At 45.4% G+C, this 22,967-nt stretch overlaps 1 protein-coding gene across 1 annotated transcript in view; it reads right to left on the bottom strand.

The window, feature by feature from the left end:
- Positions 1 to 21,487, bottom strand: part of LOC149504601 (cytochrome c biogenesis CcmF C-terminal-like mitochondrial protein) — a 23,211-nt gene extending 1,724 nt beyond the window's left edge. The window contains 4 exon segments of the mRNA XM_089757946.1: positions 1 to 6,434; positions 6,606 to 6,761; positions 6,836 to 6,980; positions 7,080 to 21,487. The exon segment at positions 1 to 6,434 is cut by the window's left edge and continues 1,724 nt beyond it. Of these exon segments, the coding sequence (XP_089614072.1) occupies positions 5,637 to 6,434; positions 6,606 to 6,761; positions 6,836 to 6,980; positions 7,080 to 7,960 (1,980 nt within the window). The 5' untranslated portion in view covers positions 7,961 to 21,487 and the 3' untranslated portion in view covers positions 1 to 5,636.
- Positions 21,488 to 22,967: the final 1,480 nt, after the last annotated feature.

The raw sequence follows: 22,967 nt of genomic DNA, 5'->3' as shown, positions 1-22,967 counted from the left end.
TGTGAAGAGGGAAGCGACTCATTTAGCTGACCGTCAGGCTAACTTGGGTGTTAGGCTACAGTCTTGTAGTCAGTGGATGGGGGGTCTTCCATTCCAGAAGAGATTTAAATTTCACTTTTTCCCTCACTTATCATCTCTCTGTGGGACTTGTTCCCTCTTCAACTCAGCGCTTTATAGATAGGCATTTTTATTGAGAATGCTTTAAGGTCCTTTCAAAAAAAGTAGCCGAGCTCTCACAAATAGAATTTGAGTACCACGGAGAAAAGCTAGCTGGATAAACAAGATAGGGATCGCCCGCTCGGCAATGCTACCTTGGGAAGAGACAAAACACTTTAATATAACAATTTAAACTCATATTTGAAAAGCTTTTTCGATAGTAGAATATGAACAAGATTACTATGGAAGAGTTGGTGAACATTGTTTTGACTCATAGCTCTAAGATGACTAGCATGAATAAGCCAGCTTCAACACCACCTAGACTCAACATCATAGACAGACTTGCACTGACCTCAACATAAAAGGATGAACCTGGTCTGTCTATTTGTACGCATTGGCTTAACTCACTCCTAACCTCCCTAGACACTGCAAAGAACACATAATGAAAACTGCCTGGTCAAGGCTGTACAAGGGAACGAGAAAGGGGTTTGATAAGAAGGAGTTTGGGAATGTCCCGCTTAGTTAACAAACATCGAGTTTGGAGTCGGGGCAGCATGGATACGAGACTATTGATTGAAGTTCAGTTTGGAATCATTGTGGTTTTCTATCTTCAGATTACCAAATTGGAGAATCACCAAGGCCTTTCAGCGATTGGACGCGCCCCCCTAAGCTAGACGCTTTACTTACCTGACCTCAAAGAGAATAGAATGAGTCGCCCTAGCTCTTACTAAGAGTTTGAATTGCTCTGTAGGATAGTAGGGCGAATGAATTGCATTAGTGCGATTTGGCTAGCGGAATCGCCCAGCGAACAAATCGCCTCCTTGCTATCAACAAAAAAAAAGCGGACCCGCGCGAATCGCGTCTTCGATCTTGCATATATATATATCAGCATCACCACTACGGAAACGAAATTTCCTTAGTTCTGTGAAACAAAGCCAAGCCTTTTCCGCCTTCCATCCCGCGTTTCCCTGCTTGAGACTTTTTTTTATTAGCCTAGTCATGAACCACCCTGGTTGGGACCATGGTCTACCCAGCAGTGCTTCATATCCTCCTTTCTCTTTGTCTAAGATTGGACTAAAGGTACCAAACCAGGCATCCTTTTTTGTTGTTTTTTTTTGGCTAAGAAGCCCGTAGGTTGTACGCCAGCCATACGTAGCTTGAACTGGGATGGCCGCAATGCAACGCTATTGTCGATCTCCAAGACGCCTTTGGTTGAATGTTCACACCATCTCCACCATCTGCACTTCCTACATTCACTCCCGGAAATGGAAAGAGGAAAACTGAAATTGTAACCTCCCGGTCTGCCGGCTCCACGACTTTCCCTTTGGCGGGCTGCTCCTCAATCGAGTGCCGATCTTCGCTTGGGCCGGCTCCGAGGCTCTACCCTGGCTTTTCATTGGTTCCAACCCTGGGGCCCTTTATCGTATCGCGCGCGCATCTTCAAGCAATCGGGGGGGCCGAGTACATAGACGAGGCGGTCCCGGGAATGAGAGCCCATTCCCTCGTGCTCTGGAACTCCTTAACTTCGGTTGAACAAAAAAGGTTCAATCTTGTGAAACCGTAGCGTAGGCGAAACCTGGCAGCCCGCCCAGACCCAGAGTTTGACCTTCTCCGGCCCTGGTAGGAAACCCCACTTTCCTTCCCCCAGCAGGCAACAACACTGGGAGAAAGACGATCAGGATCTCACGTGTGGCAGATGTTGGAACAAACTCCGAATCCAAGAGGTACCTACAACGAAAGGAAACTCACCACTCACTGGTAAAAGAGAAGAGAGAAAGGACCAATTGAAGGCCCCGGGGCCGGAATGCGGTAGGGTCTTCAAGCCCCATGCTCGATTCTCGAGATTGATTCATGGGCCGTCTCGCGAAGATCTTCGATCCTTCGCCATCGCGAGAATATAGCGATCGAAGAGCTATCGCTCAGCTGCTTCGCGTATTACGAAAGTCGTATTGCCCGAAGGGGGCATGCTGCAAGAGCGTAGGTGACTGGTAAGCGTAGGAGGCGTGCCCGAAGGGCAGCGGCAGCAGTGTGGTTCCAGGTGCCGTCGCTAGATTGAGATCTGCAGGGTGGCGGGGACTTCGCCTGCCAACTATCGGGTGAAGAGAAGGGGTGGTAGGCTTAGTAGGGCTCGAACCTACAATATAACCGTTATGAGCGGTACGTTTCAACCAATTAAACTATAAGCCCCTACGGATCTCTACATGCAATTTGCTCACTTCGGGAAGAGCGGACGGAAAGGGGGCCTTTGCTCTATCTGCTTCTTCCTCTTCCCAGGAATGAACAATTAGAAAAAAGAAAATGATTTTCTTATTGTTGATAGATAGATATAGAATATTCTATATCTATTATTTATTAAAATAATATAATAACCCCACACTTCAAAAAAAGTAAGAAAGTCTAAATGTTGTAAGAAAAAGTACATAAAAAGAAAGAAAGAAAAACTTAGTTACGGGAACCGAAGGTTAGGCCGACAACTTACTTTAGTATAGCTAAACCTAAAAAAGTTTATTCCTACCCCCTTTTCTTCCCCTTTCTGTCAATGTTGCCAATTCCCAGAATACGTTTGTACCCTCGTGCATACAGTTGTCCAACTACTTTCTTCTTCCGACTTTTTTAGCCACTTCCGCATCTGTCGTATTCGGGAGAGCTTGCTTCGTGTCGGAGCATTTAGCAATGCCCAGCAGCCTGGTGAGGGCTGGCTGCCCGGGGACAGGTTAAGGCAGGGCCCGCTGGGCTTGCTTCTCATGAGATTGGGTGAGGGAATCGGAAAGGGGCTCATAAACCAGGCGGGCGGGCTTTTGGGCACGCGGAAAAGGGAAAGTGGATGGAGGGTGCTTCTCAGCTAGAGTTGGGGGCGGGGTCGCTATACTATAGTGGCTAGGGTGAGTCTTCCTACACGGCTGGACGCCCGGCTCTAGACGAAGCCGCGGGGGTTACCACCACATCCTCTCCCGATAGACTCGAAGCTCTTCATAGTCCGGCGGGGTAGCAAATTTTCTCTCAAAAAGAGACAGGCCGGAGATAACAGAGGAAGGTATTCGGTTCAAAAAATATACAGCAGTCAAAACAGCTTCAGCCAAAAATTGACTAGGGACAGAAGCGGAGAGCAAGAGAGAGCGAGCTGTCTCCAATATATGGCGATGCTTCCGCTCGGCAACTCCATTCTGCTGAGGAGTGTGGGGGCAGGATCGTTGGGAAAGCGCTTTGTAAATGAAGTGAGTTGAAGCAAGCAGAGTTCGGAAGGCAGCGGAGATATATTCACCTCAAGAAGAAGAACGGAAAACCTTGATTTTAGTCAATTTTTTCATTCTTCTGTCAAAAATGACATATACGGCCTCCTTTCGATAACAGAGAGGCAGAATGGGTTTCGGACACAAGATCAAAAAAAGAAGTCGAAAAAGCGTCTTTAATATGTTTAAAGGAAGGGCCGAGTCTTTTCTCAGCTTGCAACCCATACAAGTAGAAATCTCAATGTTAGGTACAGACCCCAACATTCCAGTAGAAATAAAATATCGTTGTCTTGGGCTGGAGACATGTCCTAATCTACGATGCCACAACAAAAAAAGGGGAGTAGAGAAAACAACACCAGAAAAGGTAAACGAAGTTTCTCAAAAAGAGAGCTTGCCAACTCTACGGTCCTTCCCAATCAATCCCTTACGTAATAAGGCCTCTCGCATGATCCTCTACAAGACAGGAGGTAGGAGAGAAGTGAATAGTTGCATTTTTTTTTTTCAAGCCACTGAGAACAGAAAGATGAAAAAGAGCAGAGCATATTCGATGATAACGAGAGAGAGTACCAAGACTAGTTAGAGGGAATTGCTCGGAGTTTGCAGTTTAAACAATAAGGAACAACGATAGAGAACGAAGAGAAGAAAGAAGTGAAGAATCACCAGTCATATTCTTCGATGCACCCGAAGAAAGTAAGCAGCCCCCTATGTTGTAAGCATAAGGGGGAGCAAATACCTGTTGCAGAGGAGGAAGAGATATGACAAGACGGATTCAACCTCTGAATCTGCTTCCGCTGTCGTGGGGTAAAACTATCTGTGTCGGGCGTGGGAGTGCTCCTAAGATCATAGAAGTAATGCTTCAGAGGCCCTATGGAGTAAGGGGATTGGAAAGTTTCCGATTCAGTAGGCGTCTCTGGGAGAGCGGCAAGATGAGCTGTGTCTGACTGTCGACGAGAGTTTGCATTCTGCCGCTTTCGAGAGTCTGCAATCATGTGACCCGGCTTCTTGCAATAGTGGCAATCTTGGACATGTTTCGTTGGCCTGATGCACCAGCAGAGCTTCCAGATTGAAGATTCTGACCATAGGGTCGATGTCCCGAAGCATGTTCGGCTGGTCCCATAGAAGCCTAAGCCTTCGGTAATAAAAGAAATAGTATAGCACACTTCTTTCTTTATTTTACCTATAAGCTAAGGCATGTTCTTCATGTTGCAACTGATAGAAAGGTGAAGAATCATCCTGAGAATCAAGATTCCTTTTTTTTTTAATCTTTAGCAGTCGAAAAAGGGGTGACGGTGTATATGAGGCTCAAAGGAAGTAAACAAGTCATCCCATTTGAAGCGTTGCACTTTTCATCTTTTGTAGGATTCTCTAGTCTTGGGAAATTGAGCGACCCATCCACATAAGCACAAGAATTTTTCCCGCGCAAATCATTCTTCCTCGCATAAGCCCATGACAAGTCATTTCCAGATGCTTCTTTCGGAAGAGCACGGGAAAGCCTCAATTTGGTGGGATCAAGTCCAAGCAAGGCGTGAGCGGAAAGGCAAAGGGAAGTACATGGGACAAGATGCGATCGAGGTTGCAGGATTCATTTCTACCCGAACATTAGACCCAAAGCTTGTTCCAAAGGTTTCACTTCGCTTTAAAGGATAGGAGGGAGAGAAGCGTACAAGAAAGCCCCTACTCCAACAAAAAAAAGTTGCAGAGTTCTACCAATTGTTTATTCGCAATGGCTTGAACGAATCCGACGCAGAATCCCTTGCTTGCTTGATAGGGCTTGAGGTTCTAAATCCAAGATGAAATCTCGATGCATCAGATGTGGAAAGTGGCCTATCAACTAGCTCTAAAGGCCGAGGAAAAGCTAAAGAGAAGGACCACAAGGGGGCACCGAAGGTGATAGGGGATCGACCTCTACAATCGGGCGAGGAAAGAGACCCCTTTTCCCTTCCCTCAATATATATGGCACGCTTTACTAATATAATAGAAAGTCAAGGCTCCATCCTACTCGTTGCCCAGAGCCTTGACTTGAGCATTGTACAAGCGCTTAAGGCTCCTTCGGGCCATGGCCACAACTATTATATAAGGCAAGGCTTGGAAGCAAGCTACCAGCGCTTATCGGCGAGAACTAGGCTTGGCTTGGTTAGTAGTGCCCGCCCATTTTGTCTCGCCCGCCTTAGGCCCATGAATTCTTCAGAGCGGGGCGGCAGGCCGGGCGGACGGGGACCGTCAAAGAAGTGCCTCGACGCGCCGCAGCCACTACTTTGACTCCTTTTATGCAATTATGAACTCCACGGAACTTTCTCGATTCCAACGCAACTTATCCTTTTGGAGCTGACGTAACAAACTACGCGAGCCTCCCAACGAAGCCAACATAAATCCGATCCAAATAAAAAAAAGAAAAGGCAGTTTCATTATGGTGGTATACCAGCCTCCAGTTCTTCCACTTCCAGTTCCAATCGAAGCATATAGATCCGTAAATAGATTTGTATGTATAGCCACTTCAGTCGTGCTCGTCGTTTCTCGAAAGTATCTTTTTTCTGGGAACATGGTTAACCAGAAATTCTTATGTTTACGATTCTTCATCCACCGATGCAGAAAATGCTCCAGTTTTCCATTCTCATATGAGGCCGGAAAGTTTATTAGCAACGGGTCGGCACGAAGTGATTCATCATGCTCAAACATGAGCCGATCGTTCGTTAGGGACGGTTTATAGATCATCAAATTCCCACAAATGGAATGAAAAGTGGGTGCATGTAAATGATCGAGACCTCGCAAACAACAACGCTCCTTCCCCATATGGAGTTCGGAACCCAAAGGCAATCGTTGAGTGAACTGTATCTTCTTTGTGTTAGTTGACCTAAACCGCACCATTACTGCTGGGGTGGGGCTCGGCCTCCGAACCGTACGTGGGACGAGTTTCTGCCTCATACAGCTCGGGCCGAAGACCGGGGGAAGTTTAGGAGAGATGGGGAGACCCAGCAGCTGCCGGTCGGGGCGGGGATAAGCTTGTGAAGAAGCGAGCTTATCCCCCCCCAAAAAACCGATCCTATAGCGCTAGCGCTTCGCGTTCTTTCTATTTTATCTCATTTCATTCCGGGATAGGCGGCTAATACTAATCTAATAAGTGAAGTAGTCGTCGTCTGACCAATTGGCTCGGACACCAGACCGCTCGTGCCCGCCCATTTTGTCTCGCCCTAAATGGAATGGCTCTCAACATTACGCTGCGCCCCGACCCGAGTCCCCACGTCCGCTCTTCTCCGCCCGCAACCCAAGAAGTTGGCTTTGCCAACACAACATTAGGGCCGTCCCCTTCATTCTATGCTGACCCCGGCCCGGGGCTGGCTTTTTGGGAAGCCCGTTCCCACCGCGCTCACGGCCCGGCTGGCCTGCCAGCGGTAGTGGGAATTCCCCCGTTCCCTGGTCAAAGACTTGGTCGGATGCGGGATCTACTCCACGAGGAGCGGTACGGACGTAGATGATATCATCACGACCTCTCTTTTCGTACCGCTAGGGATGCTTAACGCCACTTCGCCAATTGGCGTTACCTGCGCTTTCGTGTCTCTCAGTGTGGTCAGCACTGGGTGTTTCCGAGCAGCGAGGCTTACACCCATTCGCATTAGTTCATCCAAAGTTCCTTACCCTTATGCACGAATTATTGAATAAGCCATCTTCCTATCAAGGTTAAGGAGTCAACTGAGCATCTCAGCGGCGGGATTGAATACCCGAATCGAATCAGAGTTCACGCCGCCCGCCCTGAACAAATAGGAGGCGTGGGCCACAGGTCGCACATAAGCCGCCGGGTCGCACGACAGAAGAACACCCAACATACAGATGCACACTCCCCCATGTGAAATATTCATCTTCATTGGAGCTTTTTGGTAGTAGTCGTGACCAACAGCCATAGCCATCAGCTGTCGGCTCGTTGGTAAGGCAAGAGCTTCAAGCCCGATTTCTGGTGGCATATCCCCTACACAAGCACCACCCGACGAAGGGGGGACGGGGAAAGCTACAGGCCCAAAACCTTCGACCCTTCTTTCTAAAGGGGGGTGCCCGGAGCACCTCATCTTGTCATTTCGTCGTTGCTCATTCCCGTTAGGCCGAAGTGTTTGGCGTTTCCTTCTCCGCGCCCGTTCATGCTTCGCTGACCTATCGCGTGGTAAAAAGAAGAAAGTACGAAAGAATAGTAAACGGAGCACACCGCAGAAAGATTCTAAATATGAGAAGTCCCCCTTGGATTCGAGAAGAAGAAAATGAAGAACAGGAACGAAAGGAAATAAGGCGTTTCTAGCTCTAGTTTCGGATGAGCTTCTCCCAATTATGTCTGGTAATTGAATAGGGCGGCTTGCTCTGACCAAGACTCCACTTTTTGCTCTGTCCATGGAGCGTATGAATTTCCTGGAATGTAGATAGACCAAAAGAGGGAATGAAGAGATAGGAATAGGAATTAGAGTACCATTGGAAAAAGGGGCACCCGTGGAAACATCTCTACTGACGAACCATTTCAATAGTACGGGTGCTGCCGTGCCACGAGGCACGACCATAAAAATAATAAAAAAGAAAAAGTTATGTAGTTGGACCATCAGCTCTATCCGTTCGAGTTTCACTTCTCTAAAGAAGATAAGACGCTAAAACTGAAAGTGTTCGCAATGCATACCGAAAGGATACCAATGAAGCCGACCATTAATGACTAGTTCGAACACCAGGAGCGGTCTGATCCCTTATTTGATCAGACAGACTGCTCTTAGAAACATAAAACAAAAGCAAACTCTCATAGTTCTCCGCCCAGCTCCAGATTGAAAAAAAGATAGAAATTGCTCTCTTGTCCGACGGTTATTCGAGGGAGTCTCTCTTAAACAACAGACATCAGATAAGGGGGTTCCTCTTCTATCCGCGAGGGACCACTTTGTCTGAATCCACATACGCAAGACACCTGAGTGATATTGAAAACTATGGAACGCACCGCAGCGTTCCATATAGACGACTTATTGATGCAATTTACAATTCTAACTTAATGTTATAACAAAGACGCATTAAGAATATAATTCATGAAAGCTCGAAGACAAAGAGAACCGGGCTTTCATCTTTTATACCGTATATATCGTAAATAAATAAACTTTTACGCCCAAAACCTCCCATGTCTTTCTCGGTTGGACCAACCCAAGCAGTGATTTCCTGAATTGGGATATCAGAATCAGTCTCTCTTCATTAAAGGGGGGGAGCAGAGCAATCAAAGAATGAACCAACGCACTATGTTTGACTTTTTGAAATCGTGTTGGCAATCTATTGTCAATTTTATTCGTCGGGAGGCAGAGAAGGAAAGGTCGGCGTATTCCAATGAGGAGGTATCCGGGCTTTCAAAGAACGAAATGGCTGAGCGCATAGCCGATCTTATTAAAAAAGGTAGCGATGATGGCTAAACATTTGGTAAGAAGGGTGGGTGGGATCGCGATCGACAAACAGGGAAGTAGCCCGATAGGGCAGATATTGGTTCAAATCCAATTCGTGAGATGGCAGGGAGCTTTAATCTTATTGCGAGAAAAAGACAACCGCACTGTCAGCGAAAAGCAAAAAGCAATATGCTTAACACATGTTTATCAAATAAGAAAGATTGGCTCCCTTTGAGGGGGCGGGACAGAAGGTTGACCGAGGGACCAGGCTGAATCTAATTCTTTGCATGCAAGAAAAGGCCTAAAAGCGACTTTACTAATCAAATATGGCGGAGTTCCAGTCGTGGATGAAAGTCCCAACAATCTATATCTTATCTAAGAAAGAATCCCAGCGGACTTCACTTAATTGACTTAATCTCAGCCACTAGTGGCTTAACCCTCACTCTCTTCACTCTCTGGATTCCTTGACTAACTGATCTTTCTTATCTTATTGGATAAGGTAGTTTCCCTTTTTCTCAATCTAAGCAAGCAGGAAGCCCGAGCAACCTTAAGCACAGAATCGGACGTTGGTGTATCGTATAGTTGAGAAGGGCTGCATTGGATGAACTCCAGCTCTCGGCGACCGACAAAAAGCCTTTTGCACTTAGCAAGGGGCGTAGCGGCATTTCCGCTTCCAATGATATCAGAATGGCTCAAGGAAAAGGAAAGAAAGAGAATTCCTTAGGGTGAGCGGGGAAACTAACTCAATAAAAGGCAAAGTCAATTGGAGGGCCTACGGTACCCTAAAGGGGGCGGGGCTCAACCACGAGGAATGATTCCTTTAGGGCGCCCACTAGTAGGAGACTTAGGCAAAGAGCAGAAGTGAGCCGGGTGAGGGGGGTACTTACACTTTAGAAAGCAAAAGCCATTGACCCTTAGACAGTCGGGAATGGTGAGCCACCCGGATACCCGGAAACCCTGCTCTATCAGGCATGCAACAACTTGCTAGTGTATGGAACGGCTATCTTTCTTGGCCTTCCGACCTACAACCTATTCATCTATCCCATCCGGGATTCCCTTGGTTGGTATATCGTATAGAAGAGAGGCTTTCCTCTTAGCAATTAGGAGTGATCCTTACCTCGAACTATAAATTGAATAAATTTCATAATAGAAGAAAAGGGCAGTGGAGGCACCCATTGATTTTGCACCTTCATACATCTCAAGTTGAGAATTCTCGTAACGACTGGTGAAAAGAAAACACAAATTCTAACCTACTTACGATAGCACTAAGTCAAGAGCTTGGGAAAAGGGTAACCTTTCTGTGCCATGATTTATGAGATCCGTATAGAGTTGATTTAGATCGGGAATTTTTTCTTCTATAAAAAAAAGACGTTCTGCCACCTCTTGTAGTGGAGGCAGGCGCCCAAGCTCGGTTCGAGCGATCAACATAGGGTCTTTAACTCGAGAGGAGAAAGCTCAACTCCGGCAGGGGTGGTGTCTTTCCTGACTGAATAGGGAATCTCATAAAGAAAGATGTGGCACAATATAGTATCCCCTTTTCCGCTATATGTTCTATTTCACTTCTTGTTCAGCTCCACCCCCATTTCCTATCAATATCTGAACTTCCTTTTTGGAGTGGAGAGATAATTTTTATATATGTCGTACCAAACGTTGTAAGGTGGAACCGGTGCATCACGAACCAGAAAAGTGCTCTTAACGGCCCTAGCCTAGCATCACTGGGTGCCTTACACTGACTGAACAACTCGAATTCGAAATAGAAAATCTTTTCCAAGCGTTGAAGGCAAAGCAGCATTTCCTGGTGGATCGGCAGCTATAGAAGAAGTTGCAATTAGCTCTATTCCGCCCTCTTCGTAACCGAGAGTAGGGAGCGAAATCAAAAAAGAAAGTAGTCTTGGAAGCGAAGGCCATAGAGAAGAAAAGTCATTTCGTATTCATACCGATAGATGCTTTAATTTACCTCTAGGGTAGAAAGGTAAACCGCCCACTGCTCCTACTGCTACCTCACCTCTGTAGCCCCCCCCGAAACGTGGTGGCCAACAGAGAAGAAAGATTTTCTTGAATAAAGTCAGATTAGAAAAACCAGGGATTGTAAGGTGATGAAAACTGACTTCTGAAGCTGTGACTTTAGCCCTTTTGTCCATCAAAGGCTGAAGCCCCGGAAATGCTTCTTATTCGAAAATGGAGTCCTAGGTTGATTCCTTTTCGTAGCATCAGAACCTAACTAACGAGCTCTGGGCGCTGTCAGTCTGCTTAGCTTCTTCTTTCTTTGATAGGCTTCCCTCTAAGGCCCCTCCCTTTTCCCCTTTTAGTTTGGGGGGGCTCAGGCCCCGACCTACTGCCCTACACAATACCGACATCAGCCGTCTCAAAGCTTCAGGCTTACCTGCAATCAACGATTAGTTGAAGTGAAAAGGCTTTGTCTCCCTCTTTACCGAAATAACCTGTTCGAAAAGAGCTTACCCAAACCGAACATTCTTCCCTTGTTTGCAGGGAGCTAGGACAAACTATTGAATCGGCCATAGTGGAGCGCTTCTTCAGTCATTTAATCACATTCAAATTCAGTTCTATTTTGTTGCTTCCAAAGCTTCCCATTGGCGGACAGATAGACTACTTCCGTCAATCACACCATAGGCAAAGGATAAGTCCGATCTCAAAGAAAAACAAAAAAGAGGTAACCTCCTCTTTTCCTCGTTGTCGCCTTTCCTAACAGTGCTTGATCCCCCTAAGAAGTGGGCTATTCGTCCTCTCAAGCGCCAAGGTCTTTCCTTTATATACGAAAAAAAGAAATTCTCGATTAATAAACAAATAACAAAGTTTACACGACATAAAGATAAAAATAGATCTCTTCTCGAAAAGGTAAGCCTTCGTTGTTGGTTCATCCCCCTGCTATAGGAAGATTAGCGAACAGGCGAACCACGAGCCTGCACTTGATCTAAAGCAATGATCCGAGCTATCCCATAGATCTGGAGTGAAAAGAAAGAGTAGAGAGAAAGAAAACCGAAGCTATCTCCTATAACAACGAAAGTTGGAGTAGCAGGATTCGCATATATACCAGTGTATGTGAGAGCAAGATTGGATTCTTTCTTTATTGAATTATTCACACCTATAAAAGGGCTACTGGCCAGCTATACCAGGAGTCTTGGTATTCGGATAATTGATTTGGGTGATCCACGACTGCAGACAGGATCAAGTCAGAGACCTATTCCATATGAGCTAGGTAGCCAATGAAATGAGCTACCCATTGAGAGAGCTTAAACCGATGTCCCTTGCCAGCCTGTAGCTAAGAGTAGCTTCTCTACCGCACCTCCAAAAGCGGGTATAACCTTACTAAAAGCTGGGGCTTCAGCCGCTAGCAGCAACTTTTGTCCCGAAATACAATCTCAATTCCAATCTTTCTTTCGAAGCTCACCTTCCGGACACCAGTAAGGAAAGGTCAGTTCAGCGTGTAAAGCAAACCGAACCGAAAGAAGAAAGACTTTTTGGAAAGTTAGTCGCCTCTATCACATCACCAAAATCGCTTGCATTTACATCTGATGAAATAGCTCAAACTGTCAACTATCGAATGGTAGTGTGAGAGGTAGACTTCTGATGTCTCACGACACCAGGATAAACTACCCCCCTATCAGCTTTAGGTTGGTTAGTACCTAAAGCAGATACTAATCAATTGCGGTCACTTCCATTACCTCCAATCAAATAGCCCGAAACCGGACTAGGAAACTATTCAAGTATTGGCAACAACAAGTCTAACCCTCTTTGAGCTACTAAGTCATAGACTTTCCATAATAAGCCAAACCTTACAAGATTTTCATCTTTTCGGTCCTGCTTCCAGTTACTCATAACTACCGGAGCGTCAAAGAACTGATTGATGGAGCGCTCAAGGGATGCACCACCATCCTCAAATGAAGTTCTAAAAAGCCCTTTCAACTCTGCTTAACGCCCTCGGCCGGACGATTACTGTTGATTGGAAGGTCCGGCCTTGAGTTCCACATTTGCCGGGGGCCTTACTGATCAATCAACACCAGGCTTTCTTTGAGAAAGGAGTACATTACTCACAGGACTGAGTTAGGGCACCCCCAGCATCTCAAGTGATTAGGCGGGGGCAGGATTCGAACCTGCGATCTTCAGGTCATGAGCCTGATGAGTTGACCATTTCCTCTACCCCGCTGCTTGACCAGGTCTAATTAGACCAATCACTGGGTAATTCAACTTCTTTCTTTTACTATGAAATTAGTTGAAGGTAGAGTTTATGTCCTTATATCTTCTCCCCTGGTAGAGATATGGATTTACCTTACTTTATGAGGAAGACTTTAATTAATAGGCTTTGTAAGAATACTATTTTATGCTTTATTCGCCTATATAATCTCCTAAGCCCAGTCCATAAGTCCCCTTTTCGGTTCGATCAGGAAATCCAACGAGATAACGATTTGAAGGGCCTCTTAAAATAGAAAATATCATAGCGCAGCCCCGTTTCCATCAGTATATTTTTCAGTAGGCAAGGTAAATCCAGCAAGTGAATAAGTCCCAAGGTAAGCCTCTGGATAATACATGGAAGACTATAGATAAGCAGTGGAAGTTTACTTTGCGGTCGGTCTATTCCTTTTCCTTTCGATTCAGTGGGAGAACCCACGCCTTCCGATCAAGTCTCCTTTGGTCTAATCTCTTTTAATCTAGAGATATCGTCGATTGACATCTTCTAGACTTTCTTGAGATTGGTGCGAGACACCACGTGAGTCAACCGGGTCGAACCCCATGTAATGGAACTGAAAATGTAAGGAAAGGACAATTGGAATGGAAGGACAATAGGAATATTGCACAGTTCGTTGACAGATTCCGATTACGTATCCTCCCCGCATCAACGGGAAAGATAGACGGCTTGTGGCTACATATTCTGAATCGCCTGCAACCATCAAAGCATGAACTCACGGAACACTTTCCATACTTTAATGGGAAACTATATGAGAGTTGAATGAAGCAGGTTCAATAGCCTACGAGACGTACATAGGTACTGAACAATGATAGGCCGATGTGCTTTGACTCAAAGGTGGAACTTAGTTGGGGCGGTGGGGCAGGCAATCGTGGCTTGAAAGGGAGCAAAGCAAGGGAATGGACCTGAAAGCAGTGTCCCTCATTTTGCGTTCATTGAACTAATAAAAGGAAGAAAACCACCATAGAGAGTTAGCTTAGCTTGTAATAATAATAAAGCAAACCAAACCTAGTTCCGCTGATGAAAACAAGAGGAAAAGTTCTTGGGTAATTAGCCCAAGCCAGGCTACAATCCATATTCGATTATTTAATTAGCGAGTTCTTTTTGTAGTTAATTCCTTCTATCTGCCTATCTGCCATACTCGATAGGGGCTCCTGTAGTTCACTCTGCTTCCCTAGACAAAGGGAGTAGGTCGAGGTAGACACGTCGTGCTTTGACTGCGGGTTATACTTCGTGAACCATCAAAATTTAGCAACCTTTCTTTGATGGATACCATCTGATGAATAAGGAAAGATTAATTAGGTGACATTATTCTCACGAAAGCAGGAAGATCTCACAAGAAGGAACCCTTTAGTCACACCATTATCTTATTTGCCTTTGCACCAAGACGACTTGGAAAGATCGCCTACTTGAAACTCTAAGCTGTAACAGAAGAAAAGGAAAAAGAGACAAAAGAAAGAGAAGAAGGGGCTCATCGGTGAAACATGTCCCTGCCCGTCCCTTTCAAAGGGGGGATAGGGTTCTTGTAAAAGCATTGAATTGATAAAAGAAAAGGGATATGACTAGAATAGAAATTTAGACCGGCGAATAAAAGCCTTGTCAACATCAACAGCGGGATAGAGGCTTGCGTGCGGACAGGGTGAGCTTGAAGAAGGGTCTTTCTTCCCTTGAACCTGCTCTACTTCTCTTTCAAAACCCTATCCGCAAGGGGCTTAAAGTCAAGCGTGATAGCCCGAAAGAACCTATACTATACCTCTCAGAAAGCTATTTCTAAAGCGCGAAAAGTCGCTCTGACCAGAAGGGAAAGGGCTATCTCAGAAGAAGAGTCAAGGTTCGACTCAAGAACCGTTGAAGAGAAAGTAAAGCGATAGAGTTAGACCTTCCGTTCAATTACTCTCTTGAGCGGGTTCTCCCATACCCTTATACCCTACCCTTTGCCTTAGGTCGAGAAAGAGATTTAGGGTGAGTCTCCCGGTCGAGAAGAATTGTCTTGTAGGTTCGACTCACTTGAGCCTTGAGTAAGCTACTTGTGGCTGTTGATCCAGTCGAAGAACCTGTCCAGAGCTACTACTCCGCTAGACGTGTAGATCAAATAAGTAGATCAAATAATTGGTGGAAACGTGTTCGCCTGTATATGTATTGTAAGTGAAGTTCCCTGAATAGTGGAGAATCAATTCTAGGCGGAAGTCCCCTCTGCTCTGTGGCTGGCTTCGCAGGCTTATCATGATTTTTTTCGATGTAATAAGTGATCTGTTCTCTCTTCGCTCTGCAGTCCGATAAAAAAAAAAAAAAGGTAAGCGTAATGCGTGCTGGCAGGCAACTCATACTTGTTCCTTTATCATACCATGGTGGATTATTCTAGTTTTGCAAGTGAGTATCGTTAAGGTACCCCTTCCCTTAAGCCTACCTTCATGTCTAGTTTCAGTTATGGTCGCTGCCCCGTGCAGAAAGGTCTTCAGCGCTGACTATCCCTGGCTCAAGGTCTGGTCTCGTGTGATCGGTACCAAGCGACCTAAAAAATCCGATTCTGAAGCGTCAGACTCTACTCGAGACTAAGATCAGATAGGGTCGGGGCTACTGTACATACGGGAAGATCCTAGCGAAAAGCACAGATATAGTGGACTAGGTACTTAAACCTTTAGTTGAAGGTTCCAAACCTCGCCGGATAAGACGCCAATCCACATTGGATCGATTGCTAATCGACGAGGAAGGACTGGGGTGAAGTAGAGATGCTTAGTTACCCTACTGCTACGCTTTTTCTTTCTAGCATGGAGCTTCTCTTTTCCCTTGTTTAATACGTTTCTTGCTGGAGAAGCGTTGAAACCTTGAGCTATGCCTGCTTCACTTCACCACCCGAAGGAATAAAGGTCGGGTTACCCTAGGTGCTATTACAGAGAAAGAAAAACAAATGACTTGCTTGGTCAGCTCAACCACTAAAGGTGCGAAGCGAGATTCCTTACTTGAAGGCAGGAGGGAAAGAGTCTAAACTAAAGGCAAAGGCTTCCTCGACTAAAAAAAAGGATTGAAATCTTTGTCACTTCTCGCTGTGTCCGGGGATGCTCTTGTTTCCACTACTGCTGAACCGCAGGATGGGATTATTACTTTACCTTTTTCTGTAGTAGCTAATGTAGTATCAGTAAGCGCAAGCGTTATGGTGCGAGTAACGCTATTATATTAAGGGGTTACTGTGAAGAATCAGATTAAGGCGTAAAAGAGTTTTTTTGCAGGAACACAAACAGAAAAAGAGTCAATCATAGTTAGAAACTCAAATTACTTAAATAAACAACTGACTGATTCCTACCACTTTTTGCCAAGAAAAAATGTATTTGTATTAACACACCGTCTTTTTTGTCATCAACTTGAAAGTAAGAACAGAAGAAGGGAAGGTCTCGCACCGGTCTCTAAAGCCCTCATGATTGGTCAATTGGCCCCGCTTGAGCTTTATGTAAAGAAAAAACCCTTTCCTTGGTTTAGAGATTAGGGTGGTGTGCTCTTGTGAGTGGGAGTCTGTGTTGTGCCAGAAGAGGCGTATCAAGTAGGTGATTCCCATTTTTGCGTATAGAAAGAGAGAGTCGGAACTTTGGGGACGACCCAACAAGACGGGTAGAATGTCAGGGACCGTCGAAGCTTTTAGCTATGAGGTTAGGATCTACCCCCGTCAACCGTGATTGAGTTACCCGTTAGTGACACCGTTCTGGATGTACTGCTTCTTACTACTGAGGGAAACTGCTAACTATGTAATCTTCTTCCGTCTTACCCTTCTCTCACAATCTTACTAATAGAATATTATAACGGAGCTGATAAAGCTGACTTCTGCTGAGCCTTTGGTGCTGGACGTTCCACTTTCAGTGAGTTATCTCATTTCCCTTCTATTCCAGGAAGTGATAAAGCTTCAAAATCTGAAATCCTATTGCTTTGTTGCTCCTTCCCATCTTGAAAGATATCGTGTGAACCGCATGTGCCTCCTATAATTTGATTGATTTCCATTTTCACACCAATTTGAGAGGCCTTTATCGAGACAGAGATATAACCTCCCTATACAGATCACTCCAGTTTACTTTGTTTGGACTAAAAAAATTTTGTTCTTTCTCACCTAGACGACCAAAAAAAAAAAGACGGTAAAACGAGGCCCTTTTTCGTAGCCGATCATCTCGCTCTTCCTCTCCCAACCAAGCCCAATCGACACGCCTCCAAAGAGGTGGAGTGATGACCTTTCCAGCTGTTCCGCCTTTGCTTTGATAGGTTTAAGCTATGAAGCTAACCTTCTTCTTCAACATAAACATAAGACAGTCGTGGAGATTTTCCTTTAGAGAGAGGGTCGGAGTGGCACTTCGGACAGGGACTATGCCAGTTGCTTCTGTCTTCTCCCTCACAGCTGAATTCCCTCTTGCATTCGATGGATGAATCCTCCCCGTGTGCTCCTAGCGCTGCTATGCTAAGGGGTCCCCCTTCCCATTTCCTCTGCCCTGAATAGAAGCCTGTAGCGCCTCTCTCAGATAATCAATCTCTACAACGGGAATGAAGGAAGGGTTGATCTAGGCTTGTCCCATGCTCTGCCATCCCCGCGGACCAGATGCCGAAATAGAAATTGACCCTTTCCGAGGTCAAAGACTAAGGCAAATCGGGCTTTTCTCGATCAGGTCCTCTTTTCCGGGACACTGACTTAATAGCCGAAATCCCCGGGAAGCATCAACATCTCATCTTGTCGAGGTACCTCTATGGAGTGAAACCTTCATTGAAAGACTAATGATCGGGATAGCCCAGCTAGCTATACGCTTTTTCACCTGGTGCAGTGTACTCGGACTAGCAAGTGGAGCTCTGTCTCGCTCTTCTTCCTCAAAGACTGACACTGAGATAGCAAGGAGTCTCACCTCTTCCTAACTAGAACAACCGAGCTCAGCAGCTTCTTTCTCTTATGAGTCGATATTAGTGAGCAAATCATGAAAAAAGACCGATATAGCCCCCGCCCCTTATATATGTATATGTGCGCGTACTACTTCTATCTCAGCCTTTGAAGATAGGGTAATCTCTTTCTTCCTTCAGACCGTGACTGATTCTTTGTCTGCTAAGCTCGGGAGCTAGGACCCTTCCTTCTCCCCGAGTAAACTCGCTATTTCCCTAGCAAGCTTACGCTCTCTTATTCGACTATCGGTTTATAGAAGAAGAGCAGGCAAGAGCAAGAGTAAGAGTGTTACTTATATTCGTACTCCCTCTATCACCTCTGATCGTGATCCATCACACTGATTAGGATCCAATGCAATCTCATTCATACGATGAGAATAATAAATTATATGACCTAATAGATAGAGGTATACCTCGCTCTCGCTTTTGGCTTGAGCTACTTTTGATTTAGGGAAAGGATAATTCGATTTCCCAAAAACTCTCAGGAAAAAGAACCTATCAGACACCTAATAATACACCTCTTAAAGGACCGATTCTGGGATGAGATCTTGAGCCCTATGACCACCTTTGCGCACTTACCGCACCTAAACAGAGACAAAGGGGGATAAAGACAAATGATGCCTGACCACTAATCCCTATTTATTCTGTTAGCTACTTCCCTCACGGTTAAACATCCCTTCCGTACCCATTCCCTTGACTTCTGATTTGGTGCTGTCGATGAATAATGCTTTTCGGGCGTAAAGCTAAGAATGAACATTCCCTTGTAGTACCGGAACCCATCCATCGTTGGCAGGGCCCCAGGAGAAAAGAAAAAGTTGATTGCAGAAGCTATGTTCAGAAAAGGTTCTATCCGAAAGTACCCGCCGGTGGTCTATTCTTTAGTTAAGGAAGAAAGGCACATGCGAGCCCTTCAACCCTTCCAAGGACTTGGCTGTCCACCTACGACGAGCTAGGAGCGAATTCGTCTAACGTCGTTGCTTACAGGGATCTTGATTCAATCTCCAAGCGGGACTCCTTCGTAGTTCTGGGGGCATCTTCCGCGGTGAAGAAAGAAGCAATACGGAGAAGAAGAAAATCCATATACGAAACAAAATAGATTGAATCTTGCCTCGTTCTTTGGCTTTCTTTGCCTTCCCCCTCAACCGGCCATAAGAAAAAAGGAAGAGTGTTCGCTCCAGGCCTGGAATCGACTTGATCGAGATAAATGGAAACCCGATGGAATACGGTCGAACAGATCAACTCAAAGCATTCTGTTGAATCAGGAAAGGCTAACCTTTCAACTGTCTGCATATCTCTTAGCCTCGATCAGCTGCACTTAAAAAGAGAGAAAAAACTCCTCCTTAAACAAGTCAAGCAGAGAGAGATCAAGGGGGAAGACTAACTTAGACCTAGCCCTTCTATCCGTATAGGAGATCCACGTCTTTCCTTACCTGAAAGAGGGTAGGGAAACCTTAGAGGGAGGCATTCTATAAGTAGAATCTGTGGACAATCCTCCCGATGCAATCCCTTTGCAATGAGCAAAGCAGCAAAGATGAATGATAAGAAATAAGCTATAATAGACAAGAAGAGCGGGGAAGGCGTGGAAAGGGGACATATGGCGCTATAGAACTTCCTATCATTTGCCTTGATCAAATATACATGCTATATACTTTACGCTTTACGTTACGGCGACAACAGACCTACTGGTTTACATGGATGGGTGCGACAACACAAGGAAAAAGTGTTCCCAAAAACAGAAATGGAATGTCCCTCTCTTACGTCTTACGATAGATCTCAATTACGAAATTTCATCAAGCTAAGGAAGAAGTCTAGTTTTTACGGGCATAGTTGGGGAGATCAGTATCTGAGTTGCCGTCATCAGACATTCAAAAAGGAAGCTTTCTCCTCCATTTGAGACCATGGGTATCCGTTGGTATATTCCACTTGCTAGGAAGGGAAAAAATAAGAAGTTCTTGGCATATGCAGTGTCATTTCACCAACTTACGGACTTGAGCTGAAACAATTCATTCAGCTGCAAAGATCGCTAGCCCGCCTTATTTCCTTTATCAAGGGTCGCTAACGCCTTATGTTCGTGAGGAAGAGGCCTAAGGCCGAGTGTTTTCCGAAAAACCCCAAAGACAGGGTTAGGTTAGGTAGCGCTTCGATCATTGTAGGTTGGATCCAGTGCTTCCCAGGGAATTCATTCCAGCAGCTCTACGGATAAGACAAAGGCTTTCTCCCTTCCCCACGCCTTAGTTATATTAGGAGAAGGCATTTCTTTATAAAAGCCCTCTACGGCGGCATTCATTCCCATTTCCTCGACTCGCATGGGTGGGAAATCGATTGATGAGTCAGTTACTTTACTTGCTTGCCTTTTCGATGACATTGCGGTTTAGGCTTGCCACTAGGCTTGATTCTCAACTAAAAGCCTTATGAAAGCCCCTTAACTCCAAGAAGAGGCTTAAGTGCGAAAAGACTATAATTAATGCCTACTCCAAAAAGAAATTGGAGGCAACAGTCTCGGGTTGATTGACTGTACGAATTCCTATTATTAACTTTCCTATACTTCTTTCCTACTGAAGGAACGAACGCTAGAGACTGCAAAGTAGAGGAACATACGACACGATAGCTTCAGCAAAGAGTAGAAGAGCTAAGAATAGATAGAAAGTCAGGGAACTACTTTGAATCCTAAAACCTTCCCCAGATTGAAATAAAGTGTCAGTTCCTTTAAGCCCTTCTTGAACAACCTACTCATTTGCAGTGGATTCTGTTCCTCTTCGTCCATAGAGGGGAGATCTAAGATCTTCAAGACTTTCCTTTCAGTGATAGGGGGTGCCAGTCTATCTGATAATAATTTATATTTCGATGTCGATAGCTTGGAATAGGTTCTTCACTTAAAGACGTGCTCCTTTGAATCCTACACCGACTTCTAAGTTATGGAATAACCTTATGCTCTTGCTTTGTGACCAGCTGCTGACTGAGAAGCGGACTTGATTGACCAGAGAGAGTTTCCAGGGTAAGAAAGAAGCAAGCAAGTCCTTCGGGTTCAGGGATGAGCCAGGAAAAAAAGCTGGCACAAAAGCAACTCGACCTGAGGCAGAGGAGAAAGATCTTCCTAAAGGAGTAGTCGATCCGGAGACCTTGTGTGATCAACACGAAAGGTATATGACAAAACAGGAATGGGTTTTCAGGTCACTTTGAAGAGTAGAGGAAGACTTCTCCGGGGCAGATAAGCCAAATACTGCACTCAGGGGCAGAAGACCCAATAGCTCATTCTTAAGAAGCTCCGTCCGTCGGTTAACCTTAATTACATTAACCCTTAAGCGCAGTCTTCAGTCTCAGTCGGAAGACCAATTTCCAATTTCAATTTCATATCCTCTTTCTGTGGGGAATCAAATATTGAGAGTTCAGTCTTCAGTTAAATAGTAAGTTTTACCCGCCGCGGAAGACTCATTGAGTATAGAATTGATAGTTTTATGAATCGTCCAGGGAGAGAGAAAGAATGGAGAAGAAAAAGGAACTAACGAAGATGTCGGCCAGGGATTACAATCTAGTTCACCTTAAGCCATACCAAATGGCGGAAACCTTTACTTTAGAATGCTGTTGACCCCTATATGAAAATGGGGCCGCCGTCTTCTAATAATGCTGTTGCCTTCTAATGCTCTTTACTTTCACTTTGAATGCTGTTGCTCTATACCAATAGAGAAAAAACGGGTGAAAATAAAGCGGATCGGGGACCGAGCTACGAAAGGAGAGAAAGAACACTTGCGGGCAGGGCAGAGTGGATGGACAAGCTGATGGTTGAGGTATACTTGGCAATTGCTTCGATGGGGGGGCCACTTTAATGCATGTCCGACCCCAAGTAAACTAGGGTAAAGGGGCCTTGAAAGGTACTCCTACCTGCGAGGTAGCGTTCGTTATTCGCTAATAGATAAGAACCCGGCCGCTACAAGAGCACCTCCGTTAGCGACTAGGAAGTGTTCTTTCGCGCGCAACTTACTGCACTGATAAAGAAAGAGGGAAGGCTTGTCGAAGTTCAGTTGTTGCAGTATATTCGTTCAGGAATCAGGTAATGCAATAACTTTCCCTTTGATTTCAAAACCAAGAAAGATCATCGCAAGCATCAGATCGAGACGGGAGGTTTTTCGCTCCATTTCCATCTCCAGCGGGGACCTACCTACTCTAGTAGTAGTAGGCCATGCCTGTCCGATCCAATCAATATGAAATAATAGGTAAGTGCATGGTTGCTCCCGACCCATAATAAAGAATGTTCCCCTTCTTCAAACCCCTGTGTGGGCGCTTCCTATGCTCATGCTTTGCGGTAGCTGCCCTTGGATTTCACTCGCTAGTGCTAGGTTGGCATGGAGAATATATCGATAAGACACCCGCCTTGATTTGTAGTGATAGCGGCAGCCCATGCTTTTTAGTTGGTTGAGAGGTGAAGCCCGGCCCGTCCTTTGTTTTAATTAAAGACCCTGACCCATTGGAAGCAGCCTTCGAAGCGCCAGAGGCAGATCCAGAACTTACTATTGACTCTCTCCCCCTCACTGGAACCATCAGCGGCATCTTATTCTATTCTTCTTGAATCCCCGCCGTGCATCTAGGCAATGAGAGAAAGGTGGCGAAGCGAGGATGGCTCAGGACCAGATCATTCAAGTCCCACAACGCATTCTAACTAGGAATTGAATCAATAGATGCGGGAGGGCAAGGCACATATTTTCTAGCGTATATAAGGCGTATAAAGGTATCCCAAGTTGGAGGAATATCCGCTTATCTTATAGAAGAAATGCCACATCTGACCCAAGGAAAGCAACTTCACTCCTGGGGAAGGGGATTGGGGGATGGAAGTGACAAAAGCGCAGGCATCGAATACAAGCCAGGCCAAATGCCACATCAGGAATAGAAGAAGCTGTTCAACTCGAAGCTCTTACTGCTTGAGAATCCGCCGCGCATCAACAGGATCGGAATCAGGGAAGGCGATCCCTACACATAGGCTTACCTGCTTTGTTTTAACAGTCCTGCTTGAAGAACATTCGTTCGATCTTCCTCTCACTTCCCTTAGAGTTGGCTGCTTGGAACTGGTCCATGCTCGTGGCGAGCAATGGTCCCAAGGTG

Source organism: Durio zibethinus, unplaced genomic scaffold (genome assembly GCF_047325235.1).
Source record: "Durio zibethinus cultivar Kanyao isolate XHJ-2024 unplaced genomic scaffold, ASM4732523v1 HiC_scaffold_3, whole genome shotgun sequence".
Lineage (NCBI taxonomy): Eukaryota > Viridiplantae > Streptophyta > Magnoliopsida > Malvales > Malvaceae > Durio > Durio zibethinus.
This window is presented reverse-complemented; position numbering and strand designations above follow the sequence as displayed.